Source organism: Drosophila sulfurigaster, chromosome 2L (assembly GCF_023558435.1).
Source record: "Drosophila sulfurigaster albostrigata strain 15112-1811.04 chromosome 2L, ASM2355843v2, whole genome shotgun sequence".
NCBI classification, from domain to species: domain Eukaryota; kingdom Metazoa; phylum Arthropoda; class Insecta; order Diptera; family Drosophilidae; genus Drosophila; species Drosophila sulfurigaster.
Genome location: NC_084881.1, coordinates 10,942,617 through 10,966,868, shown reverse-complemented (window position 1 = coordinate 10,966,868; position 24,252 = coordinate 10,942,617). Strand labels below are relative to the sequence as shown.

At 36.8% G+C, this 24,252-nt stretch overlaps 4 protein-coding genes across 4 annotated transcripts; 1 reads left to right on the top strand and 3 right to left on the bottom strand.

Annotated features, from left to right (window-relative positions):
• Window positions 1–1,447: 1,447 nt before the first annotated feature.
• On the top strand, window positions 1,448–2,415 carry LOC133850620 (uncharacterized). Its single transcript, XM_062286745.1, has 2 exons — window positions 1,448–1,787; window positions 1,850–2,415. The coding sequence occupies exons 1-2, from the start codon at window positions 1,452–1,454 to the stop codon at window positions 2,303–2,305; spliced, it is 792 nt and encodes a 263-aa protein (XP_062142729.1). The 5' UTR covers window positions 1,448–1,451; the 3' UTR covers window positions 2,306–2,415.
• Window positions 2,416–5,086: 2,671 nt separating this feature from the next.
• On the bottom strand, window positions 5,087–6,124 carry LOC133850085 (ribosomal RNA-processing protein 7 homolog A). The gene is given in 3 exon segments (XM_062286061.1): window positions 5,087–5,399; window positions 5,401–5,912; window positions 5,969–6,124. Coding segments are annotated over 3 exon segments (807 nt in total). The 5' UTR covers window positions 6,000–6,124; the 3' UTR covers window positions 5,087–5,135.
• A 6,554-nt stretch (window positions 6,125–12,678) lies between these two features.
• LOC133846050 (beta-1,3-glucosyltransferase-like) lies at window positions 12,679–18,825 on the bottom strand. Its single transcript, XM_062280767.1, has 7 exons — window positions 18,315–18,825; window positions 17,523–17,659; window positions 17,079–17,439; window positions 16,179–16,311; window positions 15,800–15,953; window positions 15,127–15,656; window positions 12,679–12,871 (listed from the first exon to the last, which is right to left on the bottom strand). Exons 1-6 carry the CDS (start codon window positions 18,525–18,527, stop codon window positions 15,137–15,139), a joined length of 1,518 nt encoding a protein of 505 aa, XP_062136751.1. The 5' UTR covers window positions 18,528–18,825; the 3' UTR covers window positions 12,679–12,871; window positions 15,127–15,136.
• A 4,690-nt stretch (window positions 18,826–23,515) lies between these two features.
• Window positions 23,516–24,125, bottom strand: LOC133850912 (uncharacterized). Its single transcript, XM_062287167.1, has 2 exons — window positions 23,964–24,125; window positions 23,516–23,891 (listed from the first exon to the last, which is right to left on the bottom strand). The coding sequence occupies exons 1-2, from the start codon at window positions 23,992–23,994 to the stop codon at window positions 23,617–23,619; spliced, it is 306 nt and encodes a 101-aa protein (XP_062143151.1). The 5' UTR covers window positions 23,995–24,125; the 3' UTR covers window positions 23,516–23,616.
• Between the last annotated feature and the right edge of the window lie 127 nt (window positions 24,126–24,252).

Here is a 24,252-nt window from a genome sequence, read left to right as displayed (position 1 = left end):
GCATATTCCGTGTTCTTGGATTTATTTTACAGCTCGTTCTTTGAATATTTCTTTCGTTTTTGCCCACTGTTGCTCACACGGATGAGAAACTTGTTGTACACGGCTTGCTTCGGTTGTTTACACACATGCAGACCGCTATGTCATTAGCTCAGTCAGAGATCGTTCGTTGATCGCTATTGAGATTTGTTTACCGATTTCTCCATATGTTGCCGTACTCCACTCACTCACACACACACACGCACACGCACACGCACACAGAGATGCTGAGAAGAAATACACTCACACACAGAGTGGTTCCCTAGCACCTACACCTTATGGGGAGAGACAGCATGGCAGCTAGCAGCCAATGCGAGCCATCCATTCAAGTGGGCGGAGCTAACAGACTCTATCGCCAATGATGCTTTATCTCTTTCCTGCACATGCTATGTGGGGAGTGTATGGTAAATTTGTTTGAAATTGAGTGATCTCTGTACGATATCTATATGTGGGCAGTCAATAATAAAGTGGGTAATGTTTCTGCATATTAAGTTTAGTCATAAATCTAACCGCATTCCTGAAACCGCAATTGCTGCTTCGAAATTTCAGTGAGCTATTAAACTTTGTGAACTGCCCAAAATCAACACAATAAATAGTGGAAATGTAAAAATTTGTGAATCGAAGTTCGTTTTGTTAATGTGAATCCTGCCGTGCCGTTACGTAGCATACATTGCGGCGCCTAACACCGCCCCTCTCACCGCGGCCAAGTGACCCCGAAAAAAAAACAATGAATATGCAAATGCAATCACGGGAAATGTAAGTTAAAGAAGGACCCAATGTACTGCATAGCAAATGTGGAATACCCTAAAAAATGAATTGTAATTGGAAAATATAAATTGTATGTGTACCTTAACTACATTTATTCCTTTTGCGGAGTGGAAGCCGGAACCAGTGCTTATTTAGTTTTAATTTAGTTTAATATTTAATAAATTATTGGTTTATATTAATATTGAAATAAAAATATTGTTTTGTTGTGAATTTTAGAAAGTGAGATGAATTTCTTAATACCACCATAGAAAATGGTATTAAAAATATTATAAAATATATACTATACAATCATTAATATATATTAGAGAACTGTTATTCTTTAAATTTAATTTAATTTAATTGTATTAAAAAAATTCATTAATTTGAATACATATTTTATACATCGTGGCGGCATAGAATTATTCTATTTAATGGACAAATAATTATTATTAAGGATATTTATTTAATATAGTATAGTATTGAGTATTGTGTTTTCAACTTGACAACAAAGTCCGTATATCCTTTAGAAGAAGCGTATGGAGAAACGCAACCAGGCAAAGTAAACAAAACACGAACAGGATATTTTTTTTGGGGAGAAAACCGCAATCAAAACGACTTGGCGCAACTAAATTTGGGTAAGGTAGGCACAGTACGTATCTTTCGCTCGAATGGCTTCGTTGTCATCCTCAACGCCTCCGTCGCCGTCATCGGTATCAACGCCATTATTGCGCGGCAAATATGCAAATATGGAGAGTCTAAGCATCAGTGAACCAGGCGATTGCGATGATGATGAGCAGGATTTTACATTTCGCTATCCCAGCTACATGTATCCCGATGTGGAGTACGATAAAAATGATGTGCCCCTCTCATTTAGAGCCTCGCCAGACTCGCTCTTCAATCTCTGTGCCGCCGTCGTCGATGCCCAGGGACGTACTGAGGTCTTTAAGTGGAACATCAATGATGTGGCCAATTGGCTGATTGATTTTGGTTATCCAGAATATGAGGTTCGCTAGTTTAAATAATTTTGAAGCACTTGTAATCCGTAATTCGTGAAATTATCAAACAGCAAACCTTCAGGGAGAACTACATCGATGGCCATAAGCTTCTCAATCTGGATGCCATTGCTTTGGTAGCCCTCAATATACGGGATTTTGAGCATATTCGTCACTTGGGTCGCGGCATTCGAGCTCTCTATCGCAAGGAGCTGCAGACAGCCACTGAGGCGAAGCAGAATAGCGAGGTGTATAAATCCTTTAGATCTCGAACCGGACGCAACTATGAGGGACTCCGTGAGACGGAGCTGCTAGGACGGATGCATATGCTGCGATCGGTCTTCCAGGATCTTAACGAATGGGATCTCATGGAGCTGCACATGTCCCGCACTCCAGTTCGACGATATCGCGAGGTGGTTGCCGGATCCAGGCGCTATAATTTATATGGTCCATCGACAGCACGACGAGAACCCATTATGGTGGACGATGTCGATACAACCACTTGGTATCAGTTTGGGGATTGTTATTAAATGGTCGGTTACCTAATGCAATTTTACCCACCCATCTCTTCCTATTCACTAGAATAATCAAATTTTATCTGAAATTTTTATTTTAGTTTCACTTCAAAAACTCTAATCTAGGCAATTGACCACGCTTTTTACTTTTATTATTTTTATCTTAGTTTTTGTTATGAAATCTCTGCATTTATTGTAGACATTTTTTTTTATTCTGTTTATTTACAATCTATTTAATTGATAATAAGTAAATTTTAAGGTATTTATTTTAGACATGTGTGGAAATAAAAAGAATTAGCACAAAAAAACGTCAGGAAATTTATAGAAAATACAAATGTTTTTACTATCTTTAATCTTATGTTCATTATCTTTCCAGAAGTGCTTATTCCTTTTATTTATAATCTTAATCTTGTACACTAGTAATGGGATAGTTTTTTGTTGTTGGTTCTATTGCACTGTATTTATCATAAAATTAACAAGTATTTTATACATATTTTGTTTGATACCTTCTAAAAATATAATGCAAATGATATAATAAAATATTGCCTTAATATTTATTTATATTAACATTTATTTATAGATATATTTATGTAAAAGTGTATTTCCGTTTCCGGTAAAATAAGTGATCCTACTATACGTATTAGTTTTTCTACTGCACCTAAAAAGTTTCAGCTCGATTCGAAGACAACTTCCAAGTTCCTGCACTTCCCACTTACAGTGAAAAAAGTGAATTTTGTTGCTGTTGCTGTTGCTGCCCAATCAGTCGACACGGTGATCACTTATCGCGTTGTACTCATTGTTGTTGTTGCTTCTGCTGTTGTTGTTATGTTCGTTGTTGTTGTTGCTGTTGTTGCTGTCCGCATTCGCGTCCCGCTCACGTGTTCAAATTTATTGATTGTTCTGCTCACAAGACACGGCGTTTATGTTTTGTGGTCTCTCGATCTCTCGATGTCCTGCTGCGCGGCATGGGAGACGTACGTGTGGTCGTTTTATGTTATATTTTTCGACATCTTGTGTGTCCGCAACGGGGCCTATGCAACCTTAGACGCAACTCGTTGTGACTTGCCTAACTGGCAACCAGAAAACCACCAATCTAAAGCTAACCTAAGCACAGCAAAGCAAACGGCATGTGTGGCTCCAATGCAAATGCAAAGGCAAATCGTCGCAGCTCTAACGAAAGTGCAACGAGCTTTTATTAACTTATGCGCATTCAGATTACCTTAATAACTCGTTCCGTTAACACTTTATTATGTTCAAGGCTCATAAATCGTTCCATCACCCGGTCACAGACGCAGACGCTCCAGTCTGCGACGAAGAGACCCCAATCCCACCATTTTCAGACTCCAACTGCAACTCCAATTCCAGAGTCCCCTGATCGCAGACACTGGGCGATTATGATTTATCGCATTTTAATCAATTTAAAATGTTTAAAACGATACAAATCGGAAGAAATTATGAATGTGTTGCTGTCTTTAGGCTCCACAGTAGGCCAGGCCTCCAGCCAATGACAAGCATACAACAGCAACAATCTTGATGATGGCCAACAACAACAACAACAACAACTCAGATTTGGATGTGTGTGTGTCTGTGTGCTTGTGTATGTTTGTATGCGTTACCCAACGCGTACCTCGTTTGTATTTCACTCCGAACTCCAGACTCTCCGATTACCCCAGTTGCTGGTAGATAGTGGATTGGAAATTTACGCGCGCCACATTATGCCTAAAAGTCTCAAGCTCTTCACATGCAGCAGCAACAACCACAACAAGAACAACAACAACAGCAACAACGACGACAACAGATCCGGATCGCGTGCTGAGCGTGGAGCGCGAGGTCTCTGCGTTTCTGTCTGCGTCGCGACGATGGCAACGCGACGATTATGATGATTAAAATTGATAAGCGAAATATTTTTATCATTTCTCAAATTAACATAAACCATATACGATTATCACACAATAAGCGCAGCGTTTCTTCTCCTTCTCATTGCATTTTCTTTAGCGTATTTTGTGGTTGTTGTTGTTTGCTTTTTTTTTATGCGCTTTTATGGGGACCTCTCGGTGGACAACGGACGCATAACTGCGGCTCGCTTATAAGTTATGGCATTGCCGTGAAATTATGGCAGGCCAGGCCAGGATTTAGTCGCGGCAAAGTGTCAATGGCAATAAATTTATGAGGATTTCGAACAGCGGTCATGTCATCCAACGCATATGCGAATGCGTACTTACAGATACATACATATATGCATACATATATATTTGCTTCCCTACTTGTTTGGGCGAATGTATTTTTCACATTTATTCAACTCTTCACCTTTGCTTAAGCACCTTACTATTACCCGTGATAATTCTGATCGAAGAGTTAATTTAATTATTGTGACTACCATTTGCCAGTTTCCATTAAATTACTCATACTTTAAAAGAGTTGCAGCAATTTTGGCGAACTAAAAATACTTTAAAATTTCATTGATATTTAGCCAACTGAATGTTATTAACTTTACATTAAGACTTTTTGAATTTATGTTCCGTATTGGATTGAACAAAATATGACCTTTAAATGCAATTTTGTTTGTAGCGAATGAAAGTTCTCCTTATTTTTTTTGAATATATAACAAATTGCTCGAACTACAGTTTTTTTTTACTTTTATATTTGTAAGCAAAGCTTCCTTTACATTAAATACGCATGTTAAGCAGCTATTTGTAATCAATGTGTTGATCACATTATACAATAATGCTTTAATTTGTTTACTGCTAGGATATTTTCAGAATTATTATATTTAAACTACTGATAACATTTCTTTTAAAAATGGTTTTTATTTTTATATTCTATACATTTTATTTGAATTTATTCACTAAAAAGGTCTGAATCTTCGCGATTGTTTTAACATCTCAATTTTCCGCTTATCTTCTTCGTATTTTTTGCGAAGCTCTACCACATTCTGCATTTTACTTTCGCGTATTTGAAATGTGTAAAAGTTTTTAAGCTCCTTGGTTTTCTTGTCCTTGGCTAACTTGCCTTCCAGACGTCCAATTATTGACTCCTTTTGCTCGAAGCCCGCATTACGACCATCTTTGCCCACTGTGACCCAACCATCAGCGTCAGCTTCGCTGTTTTTTGGCTGCCTCCTGTTCGGCACGCTCCCGTTTATCATAGTCTGCCATATATGCATTTATCTTTGCTTGCGTTTTCGCAACATCCAATATAAACTTGTTCTCGTATTCATCGTGCCACAGTTCCATGCCTGTTTTGATGAGGGATTCACCGCTGCTGTTGTACAAATCAATGCTCTCTATGGCCAGTGCACGGCCAATGCTGCTGCTCTTCTGGAACACAATGTAGGCTACCTTGAACTTGAACGGCGCTTTTATATTTGAGAACGGAACATCGGTGCCTTCATACCATTTGGCGGTTTCTTCGCGTCCTGGCTTAGCAGCAAATAAAACACTCTCCACGTTGCCTATGCGTTTGAAGAATGTTTCGAGACTCGTTTCTGTGACATATGGAGGAATATTTAACAAAAACAGTGTTCGGCCTTTCGGCTTGTTGGGATCCATAAGACGTATGAAATGCTCCCGCATGTAAATGCTGTGGCAATTTTTCGCTTCAGGTGTCACTTTGAGCGGCACAACTGGAAATAATATTTACGTTAGTTTCATAAAGCCCGCTATCTTTATTATATCTTACCTTTATAGCCTTCAATTTCTGTCATTGTCATTTCTATTTATATTTGACAATACACAAAATTGTAAACACGTTTTGTTTGAAATGCACGAACGAGCTGTGTTTGGTTCACAGCTGTTTGCAGAAGCGCAGCCAACTTCATGCATTGCCCGAATGATGGCAACGTTGTTCAGCAACTAAGTATTTAAAACTGTGTGGCAACGCTAAATAGTGTTTGCGCGCTAACTTCAAATCAATAACATAGACTTTTATTAAGATGTTGGTGTTGACATTCAAAGCATAAAAGATAATTTTTTGGAATTACTGAGATTAATTGAGTAAAAACGCTATTTTTAAATTTCACTATATAAAATTTTTTCAGTACCTTACATTTAAGTTGCATAAAATTAGTAATTCAATAGTAGGAAAAAGTTTTTCTTGCTGCTAAATGGCAAATAATTAAACAACCTGGACAGGAGCTGCAACGGAAGCGGCCGAGCCACAACCAAATTGTTTTTTGTAAACTTTGCACGTATTTTAGTTTCGTACGAATTTGTTTTGCCCTGTTGTCCGGCAGCAGTTTTCAACTTGGACTCGTTTGTGCCCGTGAAATGGTCCGAAAACAAAACTGGACACTAGCCACAAATGCAGTAAGCCGCCAGCCTGCCCGCCCTCTCTTAAATGTTCATCTAAGCCAACCTGCGACCAAACCGAAAAGCGGAAGTTTGTCATGCACGTTTGGCTTGCGTTGTGTTCTAGGACCTCTGAATTGATGCTAATTAATTGAATGTGATTCCTTTTTTTGTGTGCTATGATTAAGCATGTTTTGGCCACATTTAAGATTAAAGCCACAACTGGTATGTAATCATTAAAACACTTGAATATACTTAAGATATATCTCGCAAATTTGCATGGGACTATTTCGTTTACATGCTTGTATTCATTAATCAAAATTCCAATGCTCCTAATTGCAGTGGCAATTGTTCAACTGTTTTTGGACACACACACACACGTAGATGGACTTACACATGGACATAAGCAGCCTCTGAGGGAGGACAACCTGGTTGATTGAATAATGCAATTTGAATGTGGTTTGATTTTGTGCAAGTCTCAAGTGTAATTAAATGTGCAAATGAATATGCATTGCAAACGTTGTGCCAAAAGGACAGTTAATTTGATAAACAATATCATCGTTCAAATTTAAATACAACCATCCCCAATAGCTATTCGAACGTTGTAAAATTTCCAAGCCCATAAAGTTCACGTCAAGCGTAGCAAATGAACGAAGTCATAATAAACACAAATTTTGTTTAACTTTTACAGTACGTGCTCGAAATTTCAAATTTTTTTTACAAACAGCATAAAAATAATATTTTGAATATTTTAAATATGGCGTGGTGCGTGTTTTACATTTTATACATTCAACTTGGTACTGAGGCCAGTCCTTAATGCCAAATCCTTGACTAATTAGCGCTTGCGTTGACTGCGACCAAGGCATTCCAGGCATCCAACCCCCGCTTGCCACATCAACAGACATTTTTATGAACTTTCAAGTATCTCACACATAAAAACAAATGTCGGTCTCGTTGCTTCTTTATGTTACGTGTTTTGAGTGTGTGTAACTTTGCGAAGTCATTAAAAATGTTCGCTTAGCTGATGCGTAGCTGCGAAAGGTTAATTCAAATTATTTATAAACTAAGTCAAAAAGCTACAGTCTAGCGTGTCTAACTATATGGCACATGTTAAACATTTTTAGGGAGAAAATTGCGACCACAGCATTTGCATAGATACAAATACTTTGTAGATTGACATCTTATGAGTGGCAAGCAGCAAAAAGTTTTGCCTACTTTAAGGCGCAGAAATAATTTCCATTGAGTTTCGTGTTATTGCGGATACGTAATAAATGAGAAGCAACCCAAACGAAACCTTGAATCAGTAGAAACCGGAACGTCTATCTGAACTGAAATTTATTTCAGGTTTATTTGCTGTTTTCCAATTTTCAAAATGGTATACTAGAAGGCAATGTGTGGATGCGAATGGTCACCTGGGCTAAGTCCAAGCTTTTAAATTATGCCAATTGTGCATAAAAACTTGCAAACGAGGTTTGCCGCACGTATGATTTATGTGCGTTCATTTATGGCACGCAATTTGTGCCACAGGCGAATCAACAAATGTGTTGTGCAATTGAACAGGTCGGAAGCCATTTCTCTGACATTTGAAAATCCCTCGCTGCGGCCATTTACGTCGTCACGTGCAGCAAATTTATTTAGCCATCTACGGTTGCCATGACAAAAGGAAAAAACTTTTCTAAAATGCTTTTTCAACTCTGAGTTTTCGCAATGCAATTTGTTTTTTCGCACATTATAAAAGTTACTAAAAGTTTCGATTGTTAAAAATGCAGTAAAAATTAATTTAGTTTTTGAATTCATCAAAACACAATTAAATCATGTGTGTTACACATTTTACTAATTTTTGCGATTTCTTTTCCTTACACATCCTTGGAAATTTGTCAGGAATAATATGAATGTCATGTTTAGCCTAGAAGTAGGCAATACAAAATATTTTCTAATTTTTTCGAGATTGACGTAATCTCTATGATTTATTTACCCAACTCGTTAATAGCTTTAACATGGCCAGCGTGTAATAAAAGCGCCCAAGAAACCTTATTATATCGGCCACACACATTGACTAACGTGCGTTTTATTAATTATGGTATACCAAAAGAAAGAAGAAAATCGACTGTTTGACATGCTATGCCGGTTGCCTTATTGAAATGAGGGTTTTTGCGATAAGAGACCAAGGTAGTGAAATGAAAAAGGCACAAAAGATTACCAATTCTGCTCGTTAATTATGGTCGAAATATAAGGAGGCAAAAAAATATATAAATTTGTCAAGAGCCATCGACGACATAGAGAGCGGAATTCTGTGTTGTTGTGTTGCGATAAATCAGAACTTTTTATGTTTGGTAGTTAGCAACAACAAATTACTAGTGAATGTATGTGTTAACCTGATTAATGCACGCACTTATAATATTTAAGAATAACAACAACAAATGTAAACTATTCATTGAATACTTTTTTGAGATAAATGTTTACAAATTTTAATTTTTAAGACTTAGACTTTTTATATGTACTATTGTATTAATTTTTTATTTACTCATACATATGTATGTATGTACATACAGTATTTAAACATAGCAAAATAATTCTTTGAGAAACAGTAGAAAAATATCCTGCTACTGATGTCATTAGTGATAACACAGACACATTAGAAATAGGCTTCGAGTGCTTGGTCTGGTGTCAAGGCACAGCGTTTTACGCCCTCAGTCATTTATCACAGATACAAGCCGTAAGTGCCGCAAGAAAACCAATTTAAAGTAAATTAGCACAGCGAAGTCGGCGACAACGGCTGTCAAACTGTGTAAACAGTGCTATTAAAACCGCACTGGATAAAACTTCAAAAGGAACCGAGTGGGGGAGGAGGATAAGCGGCCTTGTTTGCGTTCACTGATATATTCTGTGGGTTCAAACGAATGCAGCGCGTTTTGGCTAACTTTACACATGTCTCTGTCGGCTTTAATTCCCTATCAGGTCACGTACAAAGCGCGTGTTTAGCTGTGAGAGTAACTCACATCAAGTCCATTCCTATTCCCATTCCCTTTCTCTTTCCCCCTCGAAACTTCTTCGCCTCTTGACAATTTAACTACCTAGGGGATGAGGGGTAACGCCAAAGTCTTGGGGCTAGCCGCAAATAGTGCAGACATTGCGCCTAGGAATTTATTGCACGTGGCAAAGTTGCTTCGGATGGGTTCAGTTATTCAGTTGGGTTGCGTTGCTGCACGGAGTGCAGATTAGACCTTTAGATAGACACAAAATGGTTTTTTCCTGGAGTTAAACTTTAGACATGGACACAAATTTATTGCTGGCTAAAAGTGGAAGGATTTCGTTTGAATGAAGTTGCCACTTTCTGGCGCCTTAACTTGATTTCAATGGATTTGTCTTAGGATTTGTTTTCAGTTTTGTGTTTTGTGTTTTGTGGCTGGAAAATGTCTTTTACCGATTTGAGAATTACTAGGTTTTGTTTAGTTTGAACACAAACTTTATATTTATTTTTAATGCAGCCATTTCGGATCTATAATTTTTCGAAAACTCAAATCAAAAACAATATTAATTTATCTTTATTTCATTTAACTTCTGTCCGCCTTCCACTTTGCGTAACATTGAGTTTAATACTTCTAAAAAATAATCATGTTTATTAAAATCCTTGATCTGTCATTGAATTTTCTTGTTTACTTTAAAATGTTCTAATGAAGGTAATAAAATAAATGTAAAATTACAAATCTCAATGATTTAAAAATACTTTGTTAACATTTAGTTGTTTTCATTATCGAATTAAAACATTTGCAATTGTTGTGATTTACTATCAGTAACTAAATCCCTTTTACAAGTTATTCTCCATCAATAGAGCTGACAAAAAGAGCTCCAATCTGAAAAGCAACGTGCACCTGACCCGTCATTTCAATCACATAAAACTTTAAGATTTACGGTAGTGCATAGCAATTTCAATAAGATTTTGGCACCTTTCAGTTACTTAAACCTCATTAAATTCAAATTTGAAGAGGAAACTCAAAGAAAAGAGGAGGCAGAAGCATCAACAGTTTACGCTTCATTGAATCTTTCGAGTGGTTTATCCGCCAGTGGTTGGCTTGGCTGGGTTGAATCGAACTGGACTGAATGAATTGAAGGGAACTAAGCTTAACCTAGCTGAATTGAAGTATGCATCTTTGAGATTGTCGGCGATAAACAAACAAAAGCAACTCATTTATCCGCCCATGCCATAATCGATGTGTCAATGGGCACTTAGTGATGCCACCCATGCGTCATGGGGCATACAACATACTTCATTGACGCCGCATGCGGCAAGTGAATCTATTATTCAAATACCAATCAATACTTTTCGCAAGTATCCCAAAGAGGGGAATGAGAGGTTTACAAATTTGGACGACATTGCCAAATGTGAAGTGAAAACAATGTGTCAGTTGATTTTGTCGCGATGACATTTGTAATTGATTTGGTCGAATATCTTAAATTATTAAACGTTTTATCGAAACTGTGTTAAGTTCTCAAAGTGACCAGCTTCAGTAGCGGACGTGTAAAATGATTCATATGAAGTCCTTCTTCTGAACATTGATAAGCAACGGAATGATATAATAGGTTTCTATAAAATATAAAATATGAAAATACAAGAACTTGAAATAATTACCATATTTTTGAGTTAGATGATTATAATATGTCCACAGAAATGTCCACCGCGACCAAAAAATTAAAATTTCTTGAAAATGATTTTTTCCATCATGGTTACGTAAAGAAATATTCAAATTTAATAAACTTGAAAGAATTTTGCATTTATCATTTATAGATTTCAAAATATTCGAATGCAAAGTCCCGCAAACGCACCTGTTGTGATTATGATGTTTGTAGGGCATATTTTGTTTTGATAACAACTTCTAAAATAAATGCATTATGCTTTGTCTTTTGCTTTGTAAAATCATTTGGAGATTGCAAGAAACGAAAGAGAACGCAAAAGTAACATGCGATCACCAATAACGGTAAAAATTTTGACATTATCACTTATTTTAATGTGTGCGCGACCGAATAACCATTTCTTATCAGTAAATCCAAATCACTTGTTCGAATTGCATCAAATTTTTTTGCAAACAGAGTTTATGCGCGCAGTAAATATTAAAAAATTTTATTTTTATTTTTGGTGGTCATTTAAAGTTTGTCTGCGCGACCGTAAGTACACAACATAAGTACCAACTTATCCTCTCTTATTTACACAATATGAATTGATATATTTTACATACACATATCATCTGAAAGCATTTAATCTTACATCAATCACTTTGTTTAATATTTTGTATCTAAGAACTTCCATCAAAATGAATCATAAATTATAGTTATTATTCTATATACCAGAATACGCAACTCTAGTGATCATATAGTGGGCTGGCAAAAATTTGAAACAAACTTGATCTTCTTCTTCTTGTCTTATCTAGGTGTTCATACGGACAGACACACAGACACACAGACGAACAGACGGACATGGCTAGATCGTCTCACCTGTTGACGCTGATCATGAATATATATACTTTATGGGGTCGGAGATGCCTCTTTCTACCTGTTACATACATTTCCTGTCGGCACAAAGTTATAATACCCTTCTACTATGGGTAGCGGGTGTAAAATAGTGGTGGTAAAAATGTCCCGTGCGCGATGTCCCGTGCGAATTTACTTCAAATTGAATTTAAAAAAAATACAAGTCGTTTTTGAGAATCTTCTTAATGAGGCATCAATGCACAAAAATTTAAAATTAGTTTCATTAAAATATTGCCTCTGGATTAGCTGAAATTTGCGTTTGAATTGGTTGACCTCTTAAACCACTTCCGTTTTGTGTCCCGTGCGAATCACTTGACTTCTGCAATTATCTTCTAAATGAAAAAATACCCAACATCAATCTTTGCACCAATGAAAGAGCTAATAAAATGCTGTACATTAAGCGTTTCAGTTGAAAAAAAAACGTTTCCTTTTTGCCGTGTTTTTACTTTGAACGCGTACGAATGTCCCGTGCGCGATTTTGGAAATGCCCATATATATAATTAGGCATTTTAATTTTGTTAAAATTTGCTAACATATAAAAAAACATTAAAAATGTGACACCATTACAATAATTATTTTTTATTATTATAATATATCTGCTCATTATTTTATCACTTGATATATATACATACACACATCTTTTGAAAGCATTTAATCTTACTTCAATCACTTTGTTTAATATTTTGTATCTAAGAATTTCCATTAAAAGAAAAGTTACATTTAAGTGATCATATACTTCTTCTTCTTCTTGTCTTTGTTGCTTTCTCATCTGTGAAATACATAAAAAAAAGAACCACACACAAAATGTCAAAAATTGTTAACATTATCTTGAGAATTTCATGCAGCATTTTCTTTTGCATAAAATTAAAGTTTCTCCCTAGTCACAGGACTTAAGGCAACACAAACAACAACACGCTTACGCACACAAGCACGAGTACATACACACAGAGTACATAGAGATTATATGGACATGGGTGTTGCTTGTGGCTACTTGAAAGTAGATTAGACAATGTCACGTCAGACAAAGTCCAGCAGAGGAGGGGATTGACATGAGGGGACATGGGTCTTAGGTGTGTGAAATTCTAGCGTTAATCTTATGCCAAACATCAAAAAGTAAAGTGGTAAAAAAAATGTAAGAAACCCGAGCATTCCCTCCAGCTTCTACCCAAAGTCACAAAATAAAATGAAGCATGCAAAGATTTTGTTAAAAGTTAAAAATCCCTCACACAATGTTTAACAAGTAAGAAAGCTACAGTCGAGTGTGCTCGACTGTGAAATACCCGCTACCCATTTTGAATAAAAGCAATATATTGCGGTAATAATCTCAAAATATTAAAAATAAATATGCATGTATTTTTGAATTTGAACTCCAGCACCACCGACCGGGTGGTTAAAAAAAAGTTTGTACTTCGAGCGGGTTCGAGACGCGGCTTGCACTCTACCACCTGAGCTATCGCATTGCTTAAGAACCCTTATGCATACAGATGCTAATATAGACGAGCATGGATATACGTATACGCATACATACAATACATACATAGCAGGCGGTTTTGCTCATACAAAATATTTCTTTAACAAAATCCACAATTTTTATTTATAATTGTTGTAAATACGATTGTTTTACCCCGAGCGGATTCGAACCCGAGTTACCACAGCAGTAATAAGCTTGCACTGTACCAATAGAGCTATCGCAGTTATGCATTTACAAATATAGAGGCGAGCATGTATATCGTATACGCATACATACATGAGCCCATACAAAACTATTTCTTTGAAACTTCTGATTTTTATCTGATCATAACCAAATTTTCAGCAAACATAAATGCTATAGTTATTCGTAACCGTTGTATTTAGCTCATTAGTATATGATACTAAGTCTTCAATACATATAGCTAACAAATGCTGTCACTATCTCTAAGTAGAAGGAAAACCAATGATGACCGGACAGACGGAATGTGATCGAAAGCTACTGACTGGCGGCAAATAAGTTTAGTAGATTAATGCGGCATATTTTTATATCTGGTATCTATAGTGATAGAGCCATTATTGTTTTCCGCAGATCAAGTTGCAGCTTATCACTCGATTTTTAATATGCTAGAGCCAATTTTTGGTGCGTAGAATAATAACATTTAGGAATTCTACAAATTTATTTGAGATCTGACGAAAATTATAGAAGTTATTTAGAAATATTTTTGTTTGGCAATTCTTGTTGTTGCATTTGGGTCTTAGTAGCTTTGAATTTTCGTCTGATCTATGCTATCAATATGCCTAATTTAACTTTCAGTATATCTGTATTTTTTTAGAATATTAATTTTTAATATTTTAAGAATAATATCACACAATAATACGTAACAAATTGTGTGTACACTAGCACACTCGAATTAGTATTCCTAAGCTTTTTGATTATTATAATGTACTAACATAAAACATTTTAGTATCTACAATGATTAAGTTGACATTTTTGTGAAATTGGAGGAATATAATTAAAGTATTACAGAATGATGCAAAATCTTTGCTATACCTATTTTCTAGGCTTGTCCGCAGAATTTAAACGGTTTCAAAATGTCTGTTCTGCACACGTTTGTATATTATGTCATATAATGGGTTTTCTTAACGAATTCGTTAAATGGTATAGCATTGTTTTAGGGTTCAGATGGAATTCTAAGGGATTAACCCCAATCCTCGTATAAACAGACCTAACCGTCTGAATGAGAACCGCTTTTCAACATTTCCACTAATTAAAGTCTCATGAAGACCGCAACATACACACACACATACAACTAAATGTACCCACACATATGCAGTAAAGATTTAGCAATTCGCAAACCGACAAACTTTTTTCGCGATTGAAAATGGAAATTTGTGCGCTTGGCAGCCGCTTGATGGCTGTGGCACCTGGAGTACACTGAATTGTGGACATGCCACGGCTTTGGGGTGACAAGACTTATCCAACTGTCACAGCCAACAATTTAAGCTAACGAAGGTTTCTAATTATGCTTCAAATACTTTAGTTATGTCACTCACCTGCAAACAACTATAGATCCAGATGCTTTGTGGACCCATCTAATCCTGTTGGCACATTGGCCAGCTGCAGCAGCCCCTGTCCACTAAGTGGAATTGGAATTGCCTGCTGATCCTTGCCAGAAACATGATGTATAGTGGCGTTGTTCAGTGGCTGGCCACCCAGCCACCGTTTATACGTGTGCTCCGGCGTTGTCTGCACGTATTTGTGGAACGAAATGGGCGCATTTAGTTGCAACACATCCGCAGCATAGTCCTGCGGCCGTGCTTGATGGAAGGCGGAGGTATGCAACGCCGGCACACCCAGTGTCTGTAAGCAGTAGCCGAGGATCATGTCATCCGGCGCACTCGGAGAAGGGCAGCTGCAATGCTCCACTATGAGTCGCACAAGCGGCACACTGAGCACAATCCCAGCGCCACCCGTGTGGTAGTTGAAGCCATCCGGCGCATACAATCGATAGCCATAGCGTTCGCCCAGATAAATGTGGTCCGTGTGATTGTAACAGCTCAGCAGAGCGGCCAATCGAGGCACGCTGAATCAGATTAATGCCACACATTGGAAAGCAATGAAAGAAATAATAACAATAATAATTTTAATTGAATGTGCTGTCAGGCGAGTGAGCTGCATAAAAATCATGGCTCACACACACTTACAACACTATACGAGTACACACACCTCAGTAGCGTATCATCATCGACGAGCATCAGCCAACGAATGTCCGTTGACTGTCTGATATCCTTGAGGGATAATTGCAAAATTGCCAATGTTTTGGCACAATGTCCAGTTGCAACATTTGGTATCCCGGTGCTGATTGTCGGTATGCTGGCATCTGTTGTGGTTGCTAATTGTTGCCGATGTTGTTGTTGTCGTAGGTCAAATTGTGGAAGATCACAAAGACAAATCAATGAATATTCAATATGGTAGTTGAAGTTAAAGTGAGGCTGTTTGCAGTATATGTTTGTGTGTCTGCATTCATGCCCCATGCCCCATGCTGTTGCAGACACTCATTTGCTTTAATTGTGCTCTACGTTATCGAGATATTGTGTCGCCTTACCTGCCACATCGCTGTAGTATTTGCGCTGCCTGGCATCCTGCGCCCAGGTGCGTTCGATGATTGGTACTCGCTCCTTATGGAATTTTGCACAGGTTTTGATTGCAAAATAGATGTGAGATCCCGTTGTGTGCACCTGTTTTGTGTTTATGTTTGTATTTGTGGGCGAAAATCGACAGAGTTTCAGTTTTCGATTGACCATTGTCAGAGAATTTATGGTTATAGCTGCCTAGTCGAATGCTAATTGCTTCAATTGCCTAAAGCTGCACTAATGTTTGCTCTAAATTGTTGTTTCCAAATTTTGAAGTTGCTTCTACTGTATATTCTCTTGCTTTCATTGAAAACTCTCACTGCACTTAACGTAAACAACTTTTCGTTAATATGCAAAACTACGAATCAAAAATATTTATGTCCAGAATACCAAACAAATTTTTGCACTTTCACTCAAGATTCCCAAAAAAAATTCATCTATAACAGACATACGAACGGAGAAAATAGTATATTTGCAGTGATCGTATATTAAACATTTGTATGTTAATATTGATAAAACTCTTATATATTAAAGTCATATTTAAATTTTAGCTAAGCCTAGCTGGCTTAAGTTGAAATTGAAAAATTAATCTAAATTTAAAAAAACATTCTTGACATAATAAGTTTTATAGATTATGGGATCTTAATTTTAATGGGTTCTAACGATCAGATCAAATCGTAGTGCGTCAAGATATAAATAAATAAGTAGTGTATCCGGTATCCGGGAAATCGTATATAATACTATCTTTTAACGTTTAGAACTTGTATCCAACACACTTCGAATATTACTGACCCGTGTTTGAGTAAGTCTTACAACTTACAACTCACAACGCTCAAGGGGCCAACCATGAATGCATTCATAAATCAACTCACACAATGTTCGACATTCCCAGCAGCCGTTTCAGGAGTTGCATGCAACATACAAGACACAGGCTTCGGCTTCAACTTCGGCGTCTCTCGGGGGAGTTCAAACTCTCCAGACCAGGCTGGCGACAAGTTCGCCGAGGGACAAATGTAGGCAGCACTTTTCAAAATTATTCTGCACTGTAACAAGTCTTTCTCGACACTGTTTCTGCTGCTATCATCATCATCATCATCCTCATCATCATGTTTATTTGGCAATGAAGGTGCTAAATTATCGAAAATGAATCGGGCCAACTCATGCGCCGCATCTATGGCGAATTCGCTGTGCCTGGTGACATTTTGGGGATTAGCAGCAACAAGTTCGGCCAGTCTGCAAACGCAAATGCATGTTCCATGATGAGTAATGGGCATCGCCTTGTTGCAGTAATTCCCCTCACTCCCCACTGAACTTACCTGCGGAGTAAAACACCTGTGAAAACAACGCCAGAACTTAGCATTGGATACGGGAACCAAGTTGGATTCTTGTAGTGCGCAAAGTGATGCACTATCGTTGCCTCAGCATCATACAAGGCGTGTCCGAAGTAGGCCATCTGAAAATTATGGAAACAAGCGTAAGTATTGCAAAATTTAAGCGAAAGCTTAAGAAAGAACACAATTTGATAAACATCTTGCAACCTTTTTGAGCCAATTTCCCATATGTTACAAATTCATACATTCAAGAAAATTGTTTTTGGGCCCTTCACATTACAAAAACGAAAAGGCTCTATGGCGAAATATACGTAACAGGCACAGTAGACATAATTTTCAACTTTTATAGCCGAATATGTGTATATTTTGAATAATATTTGCCCCTTTCATTCGGTACGTATGAAGACTTGCATCTCATCAACTATAAAAGACAAGGATACCGAATTAATTTATAATTTTATTTTTAATATTATATATCTTCCAAAGTCCATCATAGTAAGAACTAAATCCGGCCTTTGTTAAAACAAACTTTAAGTTCGAGTGATTAGTCCATTACAGCCAATATTTACGGCTGTCTTCTTAATTGGTTTATTTTTTTTTAGACTGCAAATATGTAAAATATTCACTATAGCATTAAATTAATAAATGCTTTAAATCAGAGCTTGGTTAATTTTTGAGTAAAATAAACAATTTGTTTGCTCTTTTCCTAATTAATCAATCTTCTTTCTTGTTGTACAACTTAATTGCGTAAGGTTTATTTTGTCGGCGGCAACGCACCTCTTGGGCATCCTGGCGATTTAGCTGGTCGAGCAGAGCACGCAGGGAGGACACGTTCGTGTTTTGCTGACACCAAATAATCCATTCGGTGTTGGCATTTAGCAGACGTGTCTGGCTTCGCAAATGTGGCAACGCGTCGAGCAGTGTCCAGTAATTGAATAGTTCATGCATTATGTGAACCTTAATGGCGTAATCATAATCCATTGGGATCATCTCGGTTATTTGCTGCTGTTGTTGCCACAGATTCTCTTCTAGTTTTCGGCAATTCTTCAATCCCTCGCGTGGGCAAGAGATAACGAATAGAATTTCGCGACCATGGCACAAGTAATTAAAACACAATGTAAACCAAATTAGCAATAAAAGATGCTTAGATTCCATGGTGTACACCAATTCTTATTTAATTATACATTTTTATAAATATATTTTGTTGTTGTTGTTGTTAGACGGAATTTAGAATTGACTTTAAATCGCGTTATCCATTATTCAAATGTAGCGACATGGTCCGAATGCGACTTCGCTGATGAACGTTCAAAATCGTACTGAAGCGACTTTGACTGTGATTTCTATTTTGGCGCAAACGGAAACCAAATATATCTGAGCTAGAGAAATGCGCAGGCGTCAAAGTTACAAAGTTTTTATGAATGAAAATAGCTTGTGTGCAACAGTTGGCAAAGCACTGACAATGACACTGAATACAGTTTGTGCAGGGTGTGAGTACGATTTATTACACAAAATTTAGCATCGTTTAAGTTTTTAGCCCCGTTGCCATTTATTTTGTTGCCCCCCTTTTTGTCGTTTCTATTACTCTCATTAAGATTTAATGAAGTCATTTGAAATAGGCAAATTTTGGTCTGATGGTAGCAAATATTTCTTTTAAATTAAACATTCATTTCAATCTGCTGCCTATATCTCATATAGCAAGAGGCTAATCAATGACAGCCCCATCGATTTGCTACTTTATTAGGTTTTATTTATTATATAGTATGTTATTAATCAAGCAAAAGCAATGCTGTAATTCTATCCTACACCTTGCTTTTAGACTTTTTAACCTATTTCAAAGTTTGTAGTTCCCGAATAGTCGAATAGTCTTCTTCTTATATCTACATATATTTAGTCAATTTTAAGTTTTATTGTCAATAGCCTAAGCATTGATTAAAAAATCAATTAGTTGTTACTTATGGTTCAGCACTTGCACTTTAAAAGTTCTCAGCCAAATTAAATTAAAGAAGCTTAAGTTCACATTTAGTTTGCAATGTTTTGAAATGGTGTGCCAGAAAGAATTGTGTCGATGTGAATCGCCACCTGTGCTGGGAAAAGCTTTGAAATTAAGCCAATTGTGCGTACAAACTTTCAGTCGAGGTTTGCCACACGCATGATTTATGTGTGTCCATTTGTGGCACACAATTTCTGCCGCAAGCGAATCAACAAATGTGTTGTGCAATCGACCAGGCCGGCAATCTTTGCCACATTTCGAAATTCGTCGCTGCAGCCTTTTAATTTTTCCTGTGCAGCATGTTCACTAAGTCATCTATTTTTTTGTGTAATAAAAAAACATTTCTAATATGCTCTCTAAACGAATACGATACGATAATATTTTTGCAATGAGTGATGAAAAGATTGTATATTTTGTACTCAAAAATATATGCAAACATTTTATAGTAACATTACAGTACGTTAAAGGTATAGACTACTAGTTGTTACTAATCTGATAGTGGAAACTATCTCAAAGCAACCTACATATTTTAAATTATTTCGTAGTACTAACTTCACCTACAATTTCTTTATTTTTAAAATCCCATTTTCAAAATATGTATTGCTTTTTTCTATATTCATATTTTATTATTTAATTTTTTTTATATGGGTTTAATTAGCTACAGATGTGATAGCAGGTAATAATTAAATTGAAAGTACTATACAAATTTTTTAACAATATTCAAAGTGAGTAATATAATTTTGTGTAGTTAAGAGAAATTTTTACAGAATCACTGAATATTTTACATTTGTATAGTATAGTTTGTAATTGGAATGCTAGTCAGTTGAAATTAATCTTAAATTACTGTGATTTACTCGACCGAAATGCGTTAACAACTTGAACATGATCCAAAGAATTTCAAAGGCGCCAATAATCTATGCACAGCTTTAAAGATTTTATTGCTTTGCTGATTAATCGGTCAAACACTTTGACTAACGTGCGCTTCATTAATTATGCCAAGTGAAAAGAAAAACTTTTCGACTGGTCGCGCACTCTCATTAGTTGACATGCCACGCCCACAGGGCAAATGCCGCAAGCTGCTTGCCACAAGCTGCTGGCCACTCAGATGGCATTGTTGCGATAAGCAGCCAATATTGCGGATAAGCAACGGGACCATGCGACTGGACTCTGGCTGCAGAACTTGCACAAAAGGTTAAAAACTTTGCTCGTTAATTATGGCCACAATGTGAGTGGGCAAAAAAAGGAAATTTGTCAAGAGCCAGCGACGTCGTCAATGTTGAGTGTTGGCTATTTGTAATTTATGCTGCATTAATTTTTATTTACCAATTTATTAACTTACCAGCGTGCACAGCAGGAAAAACTCCAGCTGCAGATGCCATTAGTGATAACAAAAACACATTTGAAATAAGCTTGGACGTCTCATTGAGGGGTTTTGGGTCAAGGGCTTCCAGTCATTTATCACTGAAACAAGCAGCGATTGCCGTAAAAGCCAATTTAAAGCAAATTAGCGCAGCGAACTCGGCGACATCGGCTGTCAAACTGTGTAAACAGTGCTGCCCAAACCTCACCGGAAATAACAACGTTAGGGCGTGGAATTTGTTTCCTTTTGCGGTGGGTTCAAACGAATGTGACACAGTTTAACCAACTATACACATGCTCCTGTGTTGGCTTCAATTCCTTATCAGATCACGTACAAAGCACGTGTTTAACTGTGAGAGTAACTCACATCAAGCCCATGCTCATTGCCATTGAAACTTCGTTCACCACTTGACAATTCTTTCCTTGGAGACGAGAGAAAAAGAGGCAACGCCTTAGTCCTGGGACTAGCCACAAATAGTGCAGACATTGCGCCTAGAAATTTATTGCACGTGGCAAGTTGGTTAAGACGGGTTCAGTTATTCAGTCGGGCTGTGTTGCTGCACGAAGTGCAGATTAGACTTTTTGATAGACCCTAAATGGTTTTTTCTTCGAGTTAAACCTCAGACATGGCCACAAATTTATTGTTGACTAAGAGTGCAAAGATTCAGTTCGAACAGAGATACCCACTCTCGAGCATTCATTCTAACTTAATCTTAATGGATTTGTATTCAGTCTTGATTTGGTTTGTGAAATGATTTGAGTGCTTTAAATAGAAAGCGACTAATATCCATAAAATAATTAATATTTGAATTGATGATTGAGTTGATATACTTCATGATTACATTGCAATCAGAAATATATAATTATTAAAGTAGCAAAGTCTTTTCACTTTGTGTTTGTCAGTTGTTGATCTAAATTCCAGATAATAGTATCCACATGTAGAATAAATTCAACATAGAATTCGAGGTCAACCATAAGCATCATTTGAATTACTTGTAACTATAAAGTGCAAAGCAATTTCAATGGCTTTTTGGCACCTTCCAGTTACTTAAACGTCATTAAATGTAAATTTGTGCAAAAAGCAACTCGAGCAGAGCTCTGCTTCATCCTGATCAACGGTTTACGCTCTATTGCATTTTTGGAGTGTTTTATCCGTCGCTGGTTGGCTGCACTGGACTGAATGAATTGAACGAAACTAAAGCTCGACTGAACTGAGATGAATTGAAGTGTGCATCTTTGAGATATTCGGCGATAAACAAACAAAAGCAACTCATTTATCCGCCCATGCCCCCAATCGATTGGCATTGAGGCCACCCAGTCATGCGACATGGGGCAAGCCAAGCACTTCATTGACACCGCAAGCAGCAAATACATCTATTATTCAAATACCAATCAATACTTAAACTTTTCGCAAGTGGCCAAAGGGGCGCCGAGGTCGTCAGTGCGGACGACATTGCCAAATAGGTGAAAATAATATGACTTTTGATTTGGTCGCGTTGACAGTTGTAATTGCTTGTGGTTATTTAATCTGACAACTTCAATTATTAAAGGTTCCGTTGAAACGTTGTGGTAACTGGCAATAACATTTAAATTACTGCTTCTTATATTTATCAAAGTTCTCTATTTGTTGATTAACTTTTAGCAATCAAAAATATGAATAAAACATTTAAGCTCACTGCGAGAAGTATTTTAGATATCAATAACGAAACATTAATATACGTTATTTATAGAATTCTTGCTTGCAAAAAAATAGTTACAGCATTTATCTTGTATTCAATGTACACAAAATTTAAAAAGTAATGAAAAAAACTAAAATATATCATAAAATCATCAATCCTATTACATACATATCCTGTATACACAAAGATTTCAAATTCTTCTTATTCATGGGTAGCGGGTTTAAAAACGAACCATCGCTTCAAGTGAGTAGTAAGTAAGTTTAAATATTAGTATGCAAAATTAATAATAAAATATATTAACGCATATATGTTGATAAGGAAAACTTTTAATTTGCTTAAATTTTAGAGCCTTTAAAGTTGATTATGCTAGAATCGAATTATTTCCGATAACGAATAAGGAAATTAAATTTCACTAGACTTATGTATATCGTAATAAATTGCTTAGTAAAAGCAATGACTTTTGATAGACTTGAAAGGATGTTAACTAAACTAAGTCAAAGAAAGTCTATTCAAAATTATAATGCACATATCTTAGCGATGCACTTAACTATCCTTGCAATTAAACAAATTATCTTGTGCTTCAAAACTTGTAAATGGTTGGATAAAATGACTTCTTAATATACTACTTTACTCTACTTTAATCGTGCACATCTCAACAGCCTGGTCTCTGCTTTGTGCTTGTGTTTCTGATTCTGTTTATTTGCTCTGTTTGTCGCTGTCTGCAGTCTGCAGTCTGCAGTCGGTCGGTCAACGCGACACTCGAGTTGCTTATCTCTGGATGGCAGAGTCACAGCCATACTCAGACTCAGACTGGGCAAGCAGACACAGAAAACACATTCTCGTCTCTTGTCTACGGTGTGTTGCATCGTGTCCTAATTAGTTGCGGATTTTTTCAATGAATGCGAAGCAACCGCTGCATGCGCCATGCTGCATGCCTCTGCGACAAATAAATTTAATTACCAACCAAGTTGCCGTTAAATAAATACTACATTTACTTTACATACAATATATAAAAGTGTCTAAGTATGTATGTTATGTACATGTGTATCTTTCAACGCCACTCGTAATCATCTTCCTCGGATTCTGTGTAATCCACTGACCCATTCTTGTCCCCGTCCTCGTAGCCATCGTCGTAGTAGCTGTCATCGTCATCTTCTTCCAAGGATGCTGCCTGTCTTGGACCAACGAAATTGATAGCACTTTGTGGAGGCAGTTGTATTTTGGCCAAGTTTCGTTGCTTCTGGTTTTTATAGGCTTGAAAAAGCACTGGCTCCATGGGATCGCTCGGACTCCAGGGCAATGCACTGACTCCGATCGTCCACAGGACTTAAAGATGAAAAATACACTTTGTTATTGATATTAAGTATTTGTTATATGGTGCCTATAACCCTTACTCACCCAAACAAAGCAACACAACTGATACCTGCATTTTCTAATATCGAACTGTCTCATTTCTTTGAAATCAATTTTCTTTTTATACCAAAGCTTCGAATAGTTTTCATTATACCCTTACTATCGATAGATTCTAAGGGCTTAAAGAGCACTTTGTTAAGGAAAAGTTACCAAACTTAAAATAAATAATGTTATATATTATAACACTATTTATTTTTTGGTGGTTTTTAAAAGTACACAAATATATTTTTGTTGTGGAGAACTATGTTTAAAGTTACGAAAGAATATTTTCATT